This window comes from Garra rufa, chromosome 20 (assembly GCF_049309525.1).
Source record: "Garra rufa chromosome 20, GarRuf1.0, whole genome shotgun sequence".
NCBI classification, from domain to species: Eukaryota; Metazoa; Chordata; class Actinopteri; order Cypriniformes; family Cyprinidae; genus Garra; species Garra rufa.
Genome location: NC_133380.1, coordinates 2,640,659 through 2,656,082, shown reverse-complemented (window position 1 = coordinate 2,656,082; position 15,424 = coordinate 2,640,659). Strand labels below are relative to the sequence as shown.

Sequence of the window (15,424 nt, the reverse complement as noted above, 5' to 3'; positions counted from 1 at the left end):
ATTTATTTTATTTTTAATTAAATTATTTTATTTGTTTCATTGTATTTGCATTTTATTTATTTTAATTCCTAAGTGCATTTTTGTTTATTTCATTTTCATTTGTTTTAGTATTTTTTATTTGTATTTATTTTAGTTTTTAATTGTAGTTTTATTTTGATCAAGGGAGTAAAAAAAGAAAAAGATTTATATTTGTATTTATGTGTAATTTTATTTCCATTATTAAATAATTATATATTTAATTTTTATATTTAGGTCTTTCTTTATTTTATTTGCATTTGTTTTATTAATTTATTTGAATTCCTAATTGCATTTTATTTTGTATTTTGATTTGTTTTTGCATTTTTTTTCTATTTATGATTAATAGATGTTTAATTGTAGTTTTATTTTATATTATTATTTTAATTTAATTATTTTGTTTATTTGTTTTTATTTAATTGTATTTGCATTTGTATTTTAGGTTTGCATTTTATTTATTTTAATTCCTAATTTTTTTTATTTATTGCATTTTAATTTGTTTTTGAATTTTTTCGTATTTATGTTAGTTTTTAGTTGTAATTTTATTTTGGTCAAGGGAGTAAAAACTGAAAAACGATTTATATTTGTATTTATTTTTATCTATCTATGTTATATATATTTTATTTTTTATTTCATTTGCATTTTTATATTTTTATTTATTGTTGATTTATTTATTTTAACTTTTAATTGCATTTTTATTTATTTTATTTTAATTAGTATTTTTAATTTTTAATTTGTATTTATTTTGGATTTTAATTGTAATTTTATTTTAAACATTTTTTTTAAATTGTTTTATTTTTTTGCTCTTCATTTAATTTAATTTAATTTGCATTTATTTTAATTCTTAACTGCATTTAAACAATTTATTTTATTATATTATTCTTAATTATTATTATTATTTTTTTAATTTTATTTTATTATTTTATTTTTTAATTATTATTAATTATAGTATTTTATTTTATTATTATATTTTACTTTATTTTTAATTTGAGATCCATAGCATACTGCACAATATTACACAAATTCTGGAGTTTAATGCATACTTAAAATTGCATACTGCACAAAGTACACTGCTAAAAACAGTATGAGTGTGTTAGTACACATTGTGAACACAGACGTCTGTTTCTATTCACACAATCACAACACAATCACATTTCCATTGTGATTCCACTTCAGTCGTTACAGTCTGGATTCTGAAATAATGTGTAAGGCATGCATTTATGTTACTTTAAGTATTTTTCTCTTTAGCTGTTGAAAACAGTATATTTGGTCCACTGAGATTGAAGCACACTTAAAAATGACACCGATGTCTTTAAATCTATTTCTGATAGACGCCATGTTATTTCACTGATCATGTGATTCTCATTTGTTGATTTGTAATGAGGATGATGTTCGTCACCTACCACAAAAATAAACTATTTGCTGTTAAAATAAGACTAATGTGCTTCTTACTAAAAAGGACATAAAAACACTAAAAACAGCACAACAAATATCAGGAAAAAGTTAAGTACATTAAAAAAGCCAAATAGAAACATTTAACAGAGCAGTTTGATATATATATATATATATATATATATATATGGTTTTCTACTTAACCTTATTTATATTAAATAAACACGAATGAAAATAAAATAAAAAACTAAAATGCAATGAAGAACTAAAATAAATGTAAATAAAATAAGTAAAAATACGAATATAAAAAATAAAAGTAAAATACAAATAATAATTATATAATAAATAATTAAAATAAATAAAAACTGTATATATGTATATATATAGAGAGAGAGTTTTCTACTTATTTTTATTAAATAAGCAAACAAAAATGCAAATAAAATAAAAAATGTAAAACAATTATGTAAAATAAATGTAAATAAAATAAGAAAAATAAATGCAAATATGAAAACTAAAAATTAAATACAAGTCAAGTAAACTTAAAATAATAATTACATAATTAAATAAATAAAAAACTATTTTGTTTATATATAATACTTTAAATAAAATATATATTTTATAGTTCTCTACTTACCTTATTTATATTAAATAAACACAAATGCAATAAAAAATGCAAGAACTAAAAATAATGTAAATAAAATAAGACAAATAAGAAAAAATACCAATATTAAAATACAAATAAGACCCAATAATAATAATGGTAAATAATAATTAAATAATTTAAATAAAAAACTATATTGTACATATTTGTAAATGATAAAATGTATAAATACAACTAAATGTCAATAAAATAAAATAAAATAAATACAAATATAAAAATTAAAAAAATATTTAAAATAAAATACAAATGACAAAAATTTTAACTTAACTTTAATAAATAAAACATTTATTGTATATATTTGAAAATAAATAACAAATAAAAATAAAATGCAAATAATTATGTAATTAAATTATTTAAATGAATAAACTGTGTATTGTATATATTTGTAAAAATGTGTGTGGTTTTCTACTTATATTCAACAAACAAACAAACACAAATGCAAATAAAATAACTAAGTAAATACAAATATAAAAGTGAATATTTAGAAAAATAAAGTACAAACCATAATTTTTTTTAAACTCAAAATAATAATAATTACATAATGAAATAATTTAAATAAAAAATTGTATATTATATATATTTGTAAAAATGTTATATATTTATGTTTGTATAGATTACCAGTAGGTCATTTAATTGACACCAGATGGTAATTTTAAATAAACAAAGCTAAATAAAACTAAAAAATAATTAAATAAAATATTTCTCAAAAAATATTTTTTTTTCAAAATAAATGACACAAATGCAAAAAAGAGCGACAAAAATCTGTGAGACAACCAGACAAATTTATTCCTGTTGAAATAAATATTGTTGACATGAAGACACGATACAGTTCATGGTTTATTCACGGCCTGAAAATCATGTCAGAAAGGCAGAAAGGAGCTTCACATTTCCATCACATCGTTTCTGTCCCGACGTGCGACCGATCGAGTCGAACAGGAAATCTCTCAATCAGAACCGAGGGAGGCAGACAAGCCATATTTACAGTATTATTCCGTCATTTAGAAATATTAAGGCAGACGCTGATGAAAGCATGCAGCGCTCCACACAAACACACACAAGAGTAGCTGCTCTTCATCTCATTCCTCCAGGATTAGCAGATCATCAAAGATGCAGAAAATTCACCCAGACTGAACCAGGCGTGGGTTTGGACTATAAATATAACTCTGACGTGACGTATTTGGCTCTTTCAGGTGTTCATGTGAAGTTATTCATAGAAACTGAGACCACGACTGTGAAAAAACAACTCAAAACCCGTCGAACTAAAACAGATCAACTCAGAGTTATTTTAAGCTGCGCTCAACTAGAAATACAATCAACTAAAACGACACACGTGGTGCGAAAAAACTACAAATTTTCTTTGAAATTGGGCTTGGATCTTGACATTTTAAATTTTTGATGCATTAAATCTCTGTATCTGTCGTTGGACATGAATCTGGACTAAACGGAGGAATATTATTGCTTGTTATCTGTTGCGTAAACGTGTGACAATAAGCTACATTTCCTTCTTTCAAGCTTAAAAAAAAAATTTCTATGGTCCTATTAACAGAAAAGTCTTCATTTTAGATGAGGAATGTCTTTAAAAGACACACACCAAAATAAAATTAAATAAAATACTCATTTAACCAGTCAAGAATATAAAGAGGTCACATTTAACCAAAAAACTAAACAAAAATACCATTATATATATTTGTATTAATATATATGCATATGCATTTCTATCAAATATATGTATTGCACAATTTAACCCAAATTCTCCTTACCATTAAAAAAAAAGTTTTATATATTAATTACAATGAAAAAAACTTTATGTATGCATGTCCATCAAAAAAAAAAAAAAAACAATAATGGAAAAATTTCAATGTAATTTTTTCATATATAAAATGCAGTTATAGAGAAAAAAATATTTGCATATATATTTGTGTATATATAATTTTTTAAAAAATATTTATATTAATGTGTATGCATAAAGAAAATAAAGCCTGTTTTTAACATAAATTTCCATAATTTTTTTGACAATTTATATATATATATATATATAAGATGCTTAATATATATATGTATATAATATAGATGTATAGGAGTTTATGTCTGTGTATATATATGTATATATATTTTTTGTTTGCACAATTGCACCCAAATTGTCCTTACCGTAAAGAAATATTATATATATACACATATACATATACATAATTATTTAGTGTATTATAGTGTTTTATTTATATATTAATTACAATGAAAAAAAAATTTATGCATGCATGTATGCACACACTTTTTGGGGGGGGAAACTTCTCCTTACAGTAATGATATAAAAGGTATAATGTGCTTTAAACAAAATATAACTTATGATTTTTAGTGTGAAATGTGACCTGGATATAGGATTGACCTGATTACTAACAAATGAACAATAATGAAATGACTGTAGTCAGCAGGAACAGATAGACACGCATTCGCAACATTCACACAAACCGAAGACAACGAAGAAAAAAACAGCGCTACGTAACAAACTGCAGTCAAACGACTGAGAACAAATGAGGAAGTGAAGAATCACAGTCTGTTGGAGCGTGCCAGAGGAATGAGGAGCCGGAAGCAGGTCTGAAAGCGGATTTCTGTGGAAGCAGGAAGATTTCAAGTGTTTGCGATCTGGTTTGAGTGACTCTGAAGCGTTAAAGCAGGAGGATTGAGCTGTGATCTAGAGAAAAGGGTTCTGCCGGATCCGGTCCCGCAGTCCCTGAGACGAGTCTTATTCTGGGAGGATAAGACCAGTGCAGAGTCCATCGGCTGCTGACGCCTGCTGTTACCTATGATCCTTCAGGAGCGTCCGGAAGTTGTGCAGCTCTTTTATACTCGTGGACAGTCTGGAGACACAGAGACACCATCAGTTTCCTAAACAATATTTACTGTCCTAATAGACACATTTCTAATCTGCATCTTCATAATGTTTTTTTTTTCTTTGTTTTGTTTCTATAACTAAAAAAAAAAAAAAAAAAAAAAAAAAAAAACAGAAAAAAAGATTTGTGAAACCACTCAAAAATCCTAATCTGAATCAAATGATTTGCGATGCTTGCACCAGTCTCGATCTGAATCAAATGATTCACAAACCCACTCAGAACTTCCAATCTGAATCCAATGATTCACAATACAAGATCTTCAGTCCTGATCTGAATCAAATGATTCATGAACCTGCACCAAAGTCTCGATCTGAATCAAATGATTTGCAAACCCATTCCGAAGTTCCAATCTGAATCAAATGATTCACAACACGAGATCTGAAGTCTTGATCTGAATAAAATGATTTGCGAACCCACTTAGAAGTTCCAATCTGATTGAAATGATTCACATATGCAAAGTTTTAAACTAAATCAAATTATTTGCGAAAACCAATCCTTAGACCCAATCCATTTGCGATACTCGTTCTGAAGTCCTGAACTGAATTAAATGATTCACAAACCTGCAAAAAAGTCTCAATCTGAATCAAATGATTCACGATCCTGCACCAAAGTCTCAATCTGAATCAAATTGTTTGCGAACACACTCAGAAGTCCCAATCTGAATCAAATTATTCGCAATACACAAGAAGTCCCGAATTGAATCACTTGAGTCACAAACCTGCACCAAGCCTCAATCCGAATCAAATGATTCACAATACTCACTCTGAAGTCCCGAACTAAATCAAATGATTCACAAACCTGCAAAAAAGTCTCAATCTGAATCAAATGATTCACAAACCTGCACTTAAGTCTCGATTTGGATCGAATGACTCACAAACCACTCAAAGTTCTAATCTGAATCAAATGATTCACATAAATGCAAAGTTCCAATCTGAACCAAATGATTTGCAATACTCACTCTGAAGTCCCGAACTAAATCAAATGATTCACAAACCTGCAAAAAAGTCTCAATCTGAATCAAATGATTCGCAATACTCACTCTGAAGTCCCGAACTAAATCAAATGATTCACAAACCTGCACCAAAGTCTCAATCTGAACCAAATGATTTGCAAACCCAGTCCGAAATTCTAATCTGAATCAAATGATTCACAATTCGAGATCTGTCGTCTTGATCTGTATCAAATGATTTTCGAACCTGCAAATTCTCGATCTGAATCAAATTTGTAAACCCACTCAGAAATTCCAATCCGAATCAAATGATTCAAGAACCTGCACCTATGTCTCGATCTAAATAAAATGATTTGCGAACCCACTCCGAAGTTCCAATCTGATTCAAATGATTCACATATACGTAAAGTTTTAATCTAAATCTAATTATTTGCGAACCCACTCCAAAGATCCGATCTAAATCAAATTATTTGCGATACTCGTTCAAATGATCTAAATCAAATGATTCGTGAACCTGCTCCAAAGTTTTGATCTGGATCAAATGATTCACAATAGTCACTTTGAAGTCCCGAACTAAATCAAATGATTCACAAACCTGCACTTAAGTCTCGATCTGGATCGAATGACTCAGAAACCACTCAAAGTTCTAATCTGAATCAAATGATTCACATAAATGCAAAGTTCCAATCTGAATCAAATGATTTGCAAACCCACTCTGAAGTCCCAATTTTAATCAAATTATTCACAATACACAAGAAGTCCCGAACTGAATCACTTGAGTCACAAACCTGCACCAAGTCTCAATCCGAATCAAATGATTCGCAATACTCACTCTGAAGTCCCGAACTAAATCAAATCACAAGTTTTGAATCAATTGGTGCGGTTCAAATGTAAATGACTCAGTGTGAATTGATTCGGTTCGTCTCTTCCTCTTTTCCCGTCTTCAGTCATGTTTACAATTAGCTGGCTTAGCTCACTAGTTGTGTATTTTATTAGTTTTTTTCTTTTACAAACTGAAATAAGCAAACAAAGTATTTAGTTTTTTGAACTGCGTGAATTTAGCATGAAAAGATATTAAAGATAAATAAAAAAATGAAACACTTATACCATAGATGCATTGTCTTTCAATAATTCAAGCACTTTTCAAAGTCCTCTTCAGGAATATTACCATTTACAAAGGAACTCCAGGCCTTACATTTCCAAAAGTCAAATTTAAGCACTTTCTACAAACGAAATGATTCAAGAACCCACTCTGAAGTTCCGATCTAAATCAAATTATTTGTGAACCTGCTCCAAAGTTTTGATCTGGATCAAATGATTCACAATAGTCACTTTGAAGTCCCGAACTAAATCAAATGATTCACAAACCTGCACTTAAGTCTCGATCTGGATCGAATGACTCACAAACCACTCAAAGTTCTAATCTGAATCAAATGATCCACATAAATGCAAAGTTCCAATCTGAATCAAATTATTCGCAATACACAAGAAGTCCCGAACTGAATCACTTGAGTCACAAACCTGCACCAAGTCTCAATCCGAATCAAATGATTCACAATACTCACTCTGAAGTCCCGAACTAAATCAAATGATTCACAAACCTGCAAAAAAGTCTCAATCTGAATCAAATGATTCACCATCCTGCACCAAAGTCTCAATCTGAATCAAATTATTTGTGAACACACTCAGAAGTTCCAGTCTGAATCAAATGATTCACAATACGAGATCTGTCGTCTTGATCTGTATCAAATGATTTTCGAACCTGCAAATTCTCGATCTAAATCTGATTCAAATGATTCACATATACGGAAAGTTTCAATCTAAATCTAATTATTTGCAAACCCACTCCAAAGACCCGACCTAAATCAAATGATTCACAAACCTGCAAAAAAAAAGTCTCAATCTGAATCAAATGACTCAAGAACCCACTCTGAAGTTCCGATCTAAATCAAATGATTCGTGAACCTGCTCCAAAGTTTTGATCTGGATCAAATGATTCACAATAGTCACTTTGAAGTCCCCAACTGAATCACTTGAGTCACAAACCTGCACCAAGTCTCAATCCGAATCAAATGATTCGCAATACTCACTCTGAAGTCCCGAACTAAATCAAATCACAAGTTTTGAATCAATTGGTGCGGTTCAAATGTAAATGACTCAGTGTGAATTGATTCAGTTCGTCTCTTCCTCTTTTCCCGTCTTCAGTCATGTTTACAATTAGCTGGCTTAGCTCACTAGTTGTGTATTTTATTAGTTTTTTTCTTTTACTAACTGAAATAAGCAAACAAAGTATTTAGTTTTTTGAACTGCGTGAATTTTGCATGAACAGATATTAAAGATAAATAAAAAAAATGATGCATTGTCTTTCAGTAATTCAAGCACTTTTCAAAGTCCTCTTCAGGAATATTGCCATTTACAAAGGAACTCCAGGCCTTACATTTCCAAAAGTCAAATTTAAGCACTTTCTACGAACCCTGATCATAATGTAATAACTCTGACCTGGCAAATCCGTTGAGCAGAGCCACGATCTCCTGTCGCGTCAGCTGGAAGCCTTTGGACGGACTGTTTTCTGGAAGGTTCTTGATCTCCTTCTCAGAGAACAGGATCCTGAGGGCCGTTCCCAGACCCTGAGTCTAATGGGGAAGCAGAATTTTGTTCTCAACTTGCATCAAAACTCTTCAGTTTCAGACAAACGGCTATTATTTTACCTGTAATGTTCCCCAGAGCCGACATTTACTGCAGCCCACGCAGTCCATGATGCGAGAGATGTTCTTAAAATGAAGCCTGAACTCCTCCTGAACCACAAAAACAAAGACAACAACAAATCAACATTTATGCTGTTTTTAAGAAGAAAAAAAAAAGTCTTCATAATGGGTTTTTTTTTTCCATCAAACCCTCTTATTTTTCACTCATCTGTGAAAACCGGGAGACTCAGCTTTTAAAATTTGTCCGTTTTATAGCAAAATACAAACAATATGTCTATTACAATAATGTGTTTTTAATGCTCTTTAATATGGCATGACAGATCGCTGTATTCGCTTTTGTTTAAGCGGCATGTGAGGCAATCATCTCAGAAAAGACAGCCACATAATGTATGCTATATATAACAAGCCCACTTCAACCTTTAGAATGTTTAATTGTTGGTTTAATTAAACAAATGTGAGGAATGAAAGGTTGGACGCCACAGACTTTTTGCCGAGTAGGTGGTGGATTTTTTACAACAAAAACAGTATAATTTAATAAATTAATTCACATGAATACAGCGATCTGTCATGCCACATTTAAGAGCGTGAAAAACATTATTGTAAGACACTTTTATAAAACTTTAATATTTAAAATTTTGAAAGCTTGACTTTATTCTCGAAACATTTTAACCTTATTTTTATATTTCAACTTGTTTCTCATAATTTCGACTTTATTCTCATAAATTTGTCTTTATTCTCGAAAAATTGTAACTTTATTCTGATATTTTGACTTTATTCTTGCCATTTTTAATGTATTCTCATAATTTCGACTTTATTCTGAAAACATTTTAACTCTATTCTCCTAATATTTTGACTTTATTCTCGTAATTTCGACTTTATTCTCGAAACATTTTAAATTTATTCTCATATTTCAAATTTATTCTCGTAATTTTTTGACTTTATTCTCATAAATTTGTCGTTATTCTCGAAAAATTTTAACTTTATTCTCATATTTTGACTTTATTCTTTCAATTTCTAATTTATTCTCAAAAAATTGTAACTTTATTCTCATATTTTGACTTTATTCTTGCCATTTTTAATGTATTCTCATAATTTCGACTTTATTCTGAAAACATTTTAACTCTATTCTCCTAATATTTTGACTTTATTCTCGTAATTTCGACTTTATTCTCGAAACATTTTAAATTTATTCTCATATTTCAAATTTATTCTTGTAATTTTTTTACTTTATTCTCATAAATTTGTCGTTATTCTCGAAAAATTTTAACTTTATTCTCATATTTTGACTTTATTCTTTCAATTTCTAATTTATTCTTGAAAAATTTTAACTTTATTCTCATATTTTGACTTTATTCTTTCAATTTCTAATTTATTCTGAAAAAATTGTAACTTTATTCTCATATTTTGACTTTATTCTTGCCATTTTTAATGTATTCTCAAAAAATTGTAACTTTATTCTCATATATTGACTTTATTCTTTCAATTTCTAATTTATTCTCAAAAAATTGTAACTTTATTCTCATATTTTGACTTTATTCTTGCCATTTTTAATGTATTCTCATAATTTCGACTTTATTCTGAAAACATTTTAACTCTATTCTCCTAATATTTTGACTTTATTCTCGTAATTTCGACTTTATTCTCGAAACATTTTAAATTTATTCTCATATTTCAAATTTATTCTTGTAATTTTTTTACTTTATTCTCATAAATTCGTCTTTATTCTCGAAATATTTTAACTTTATTCTCATATTTTGACTTTATTCTTTCAATTTCTAATTTATTCTTGAAAAATTGTAACTTTATTCTCCTATTTTGACTTTATTTTTGCCATTTTTAATGTATTCTCATAATTTCGACTTTAATCTGAAAACATTTTAACTCTATTCTCCTAATATTTTGACTTTATTCTCGTAATTTCGACTTTATCCTCAAAACATTATAACTTTATTCTCATATTTCGAATTTATTCTTGTAATTTCTAATTTATTCTCGTAATTGACTTTATTCTCAAAACATTTTAACTTTATTCTCATATTTCAAATTTATTCTCGTAATTTCGACTTTATCCTCAAAACATTTCAAACTTATTCTAAAGAAAACTAGGAATAAATTTAACACACAGTATGTCAATATGTTACAATATAAATGTATCTAGTATTAAAAATTCTTCAAAGTTTACAGCTACAATTAATTTACAATACTTTAATAATTAATTTATATAATTAACAATAAAGTCAAATAATCCTTCAGAAATCATTCTAATATTCTGATTTGCTGCTCATTCGAAATCCATAAAGGATTTAGACATTTCTAATGTAATCCAGCTTTGATCACAGAAATAAATTACATTTTAAAATGTATTCAAATAGAAAGCATTTATTTTAAATAGTACAAATATTTCAACATTTTACTGCTTTTGCTGTACTTTGGATCAAAAAAACGCAGACTTGGTGAGCGATTTCAATAAAAATCTACTTTTGACTGGTAGTGCATGTTTAGATATTGGTAAGAACTGAAGACTTCTTGCACCTTTTTAAGGTCTTAATTGTGGAAGGACAAATTAAGACATTTTTAAGACTAGCAAAAACCCTGCATCACAGAAGTAAAATAAGTTGTTTATGACTTAATACACTAGTTTCTAATAGTGAAACACAATTAAAGCCATTTGCTGATGTGTCCGTCTTGAACAAATGGTTTAACTTCTTAATGAAGCATTGCACATGTGCTCACAAGATAAAGTTTAGAAAGCTTCTTTTGAAATATGAATACGCAAATGATAAACGGTCAATATGCAAACCACATAACCATGAAAACGAATGCATCCGTCTCATCTCAACTCACCTTTAGTGTCTTCGACTCTATTTTATGGCTAGCAAACATGGAGCTCTCATCAAAGTGCATGGGGAACGCTCTACACAAACACACACAACACAAGTAACATTCGTTAATCTTTCTCAAACAGTCTTTAAGTTCATTATATGAATGCATAAAAAAATATTGCAGTTCACTAATCGTCACTGTGCAGGACTATTAAAATAAAAGTGCAAATATTACATATAATGTTTATCAGTTCAGATGAGCTCATTATTCTCACTATCTATACATATATTTACACCATTATTTTTTTTAACTATTTAAATATTTTTTAGCATTTAAAAAAAAAATTTCCCTAGAGTTTAAGATTTATTTTTAAAATGTATTTAAATAAATACATTCATTTTATTTTATTTATTTATTTATTTTTTTTCTTTATTCTGGAGGAAAATCTAACCCCTCCCCCCCAAAAAAAACAAAATAAAAAAAAACTGTATAATAATTATAAATTAGGAAAATGTTTAAAAATGTTGAAGCTACTGTCAAAACAATAGACAAAAATTACAATAAATAAATATTAACTTTTTTAATGAAATGTACAGATTATTAATAAATAAGGTCAAGTCTATTAACCTTTTTTAATCAATCAATTAGTAAAATACAGTATATATATAAATAAAACAAATCTTTCCATTTATTTTGCAGACCTACATTATACAATATTACATAATATTGCATATAATGATAGAGTTAAACTGAGCAAATTTCCTCAAACAAAAACGTAAAAAAAATAAATAAATCAAAGGAATTATCCTCAGTATCTACACTAATATTTTCACATTAATAATAACATTGTAAGATTTTGCTCTAGGATAAGATTTATTTTTAAAATGCATTTAAATAAATAAATAAACAAGAATTACAATAAATAAATAATCACCTTCTTGTGAAACATTCAGATTATTAATTATATATTATTCAAAAACATTTTAAAAATTAAATCTAAACATTTTTTTTATTAAATAAATTAAATATATATTTGAATAAATTATTCATTATTTTTAGTATTTAATCAGATTTTCTTTATTATACTTGAAGGTTTTTTTATATGTAAATAAATTTTTTTAATATGTTTTTAACAATTTTTTTATTTTATTTTTTTTTCACCTTGTAGGGGAAAATAGGAGCTCACAGAAGTGTATAATAATTACACATTAGTTTAAAAATCAGTTTTAATGTCATATACACTACCAGTCAAAAGTTTTTGAACAGCAAGATTTTCAATGTTTTTAAAGCCTGCATTTATTTGATTCAAAGCACAGCAAAACACTACAATTTTGAATTATTTTTACTATTTAAATAACATTTTCTATTTCTAATTTATTCTGGTGTCATCATTCTTATATTCTGATTTGCTGTTTAAAAAGTTTTTTTTTTTTAAATAAAAGCTTATTTTAAATATTGACAATAAAAATATTTCTTGAACAGCAAATCAGAATATTAGAATGATTTCTGAAGGATCATGTTACACTGACGACTGCAGTAATGATGCTGAAAATTCAGCTTTGATCACAGAAATAAATTGCATTTTAAAATATAATCAAATAGAAAACAGTTATTTTAAATACTAAAAATATTTCTTAATTTTTGCTGCTTTTGCCATACTTTGGCTCAAATAAATGCAGGCTTGGTGAGCAGAAGAGGCTTTGACTGGTGGTGTACATATGTAATAAATACAGAAAATACAAATAGATTAAATAATAGAAATTTCAGTGTTTTCTTCAGTGTCTGGTGATTTTTTCATCTCTCACTTGGTTTCGTTGAGGATCTCCAGCAGCAGTTCTTTGGTAGAGGAGTCCTCCTGAGTGTTTCCGGTGTAGAGGTTGATGAAGGAGCGCTCGAAGTAAGGAGCCACTTTAGAAAGCGCCCTCAGCTCGATCAGGTACAGGAAGTACAGGTTCTTTAGTCGCCTTGTGCCTTCGCCCTTAGTCTCCGCCGGATCGAAGCGCTGCCTGAACTCGTGAACATTTGGACCCCAAACCGGCTTCCCCCAGCCCTCTGGAGGACAGACACAAACACTGGTTAGACAGGACTACACTGACCATAGTTTGAGCTCAATATCTAGTCATTATAACAGATCCGCTGGTTCTGTAAGAGTGTGAGACGAGCGTTTACCGTCCAGCAGGTATTCGGCACACAGGTGGAGGTTGATGCTGCTGTGGAGGCCGGAGATCAGACGATAGAAAACACGCTTCTCCAAACACAAACCTGCAGGACATCAATATCAATATATCCGTTAAAACCAACAGATTCATTTAAAGCATTAACAAGGAGCTTCATATAATATATTTTTTAAATAATTAAAAAATAAAAATAATAAAGAACACTATAACTATAAATTATAAGGTATAATTTAAATATTTTAAAAAATTTGTATTTTCACATTAAAAAAATATGTTTAAAATAGTTTATTTAAAATCATTTGCAAGTACCATTTTATGAGCTTATTTTAATGAGCTCACAAAATTGTGTAAAATAATTAAGTAGTAATAATAGTAATTTTAAAATCATTTGCATATATTAAATAAAAATGACAACAAACAGGAAAAAAAAATTATAAATTATAAAAAAATTAATTATTTAAAAAAAACTATAACTTTAAATTGTAAGGTATAAATTTAATTATTTAAATATTTATTTAAATAAAAAAAAAATCCTGAGTACCATTTATATAATATATTTTTTATAATAATAAAAAAAAAATAATAATAATAATAAAAAAACACTATAACTATAAATTGTAAGGTTTAATTTAATTATTTAAAAAATGTATTCAAATTTTTAAAAAATGAACAATTTCACATTAAAAAAAGTTTAAAATAATTTAAAATCATTTGCATATATTAAATAAAAAAACTCCTGAGTACCATTTTATGAGCTTATTTTAATGAGCTCACAAAATTGTGTTAAATAATTAAGTAATAATAATAGTAATTTTAAAATCATTTGCATATATTAAATAAAAATGACAACAAACAGGAAAAAATTATAAATTATAAAAAAATAAATTTTAAAAAAACTATAACTTTAAATTGTAAGGTATAAATTTAATTATTTTAAATATTTATTTAAATAAAAAAATCCTGAGTACCATTTATATAATATATTTTTTATAATAATAAAAAAAATAATAATAATAATAAAAAAACACTATAACTATAAATTGTAAGGTTTAATTTAATTATTTAAAAAATGTATTCAAATTTTTAAAAAATGAACAATTTCACATTAAAAAAAGTTTAAAATAATTTAAAATCATTTGCATATATTAAATAAAAAAACTCCTGAGTACCATTTTATGAGCTTATTTTAATGAGCTCACAAAATTGTGTTAAATAATTAAGTAATAATAATAGTAATTTTAAAATCATTTGCATATATTAAATAAAAATGACAACAAACAGGAAAAAAATTATAAATTATAAAAAAATAAATTATTTAAAAAAAAAACTATAATTTTAAATTGTAAGGTATGGAAGCCCGTTTCCGCCAGGTCAGAAAAAAAATCCATGCCTTAAAAAGTCGAAATTATGACTTGACTTAAGTCGAAATTATGAGATAAAAAGTCGAAATTATGACTTAAAAATTCGAAATTATGATTTAACAAGTCGAAATTATGAGATAAAAAGTCGAAATTATGACTTACTATGTCGAAATTATGACTTAAAAAGTCGAAATTATGACTTAAACACATTGATCACATGACCAATCCACGCCTTCCGTTTTCAATCATGATTCGCCATAGCTACGCCTTGGAAGTTCCGTTTCCAGGAGTGTTCTAATGATAAACGGGACATTCCAGAACGAATTACCTTGGTTTAAAACTGTTTGGAGCTCCAAGTTCAGTAGCTACACACCTTATTAATAAATGATATAACATTTACAGACAAGCGGAATATATAGTAAAATATGAACGCAACGCGCTGAGTTGCACGTT

At 27.5% G+C, this 15,424-nt stretch overlaps 1 protein-coding gene across 1 annotated transcript in view; it reads right to left on the bottom strand.

Annotated features, from left to right (window-relative positions):
- Positions 1–4,206: 4,206 nt before the first annotated feature.
- The window catches only part of LOC141294284 (ERO1-like protein beta), an 18,611-nt gene continuing 7,393 nt past the window's right edge, over positions 4,207–15,424 (bottom strand). Inside the window, exons 2-7 of the mRNA XM_073826358.1 lie at positions 13,603–13,695; positions 13,239–13,485; positions 11,455–11,524; positions 8,614–8,700; positions 8,405–8,538; positions 4,207–4,923 (exon numbers count right to left, since the gene is read on the bottom strand). Coding sequence (XP_073682459.1) covers positions 4,863–4,923; positions 8,405–8,538; positions 8,614–8,700; positions 11,455–11,524; positions 13,239–13,485; positions 13,603–13,695 — 692 coding nt within the window. The 3' untranslated portion in view covers positions 4,207–4,862. The remainder of the gene's footprint in view (positions 4,924–8,404; positions 8,539–8,613; positions 8,701–11,454; positions 11,525–13,238; positions 13,486–13,602; positions 13,696–15,424) is intronic.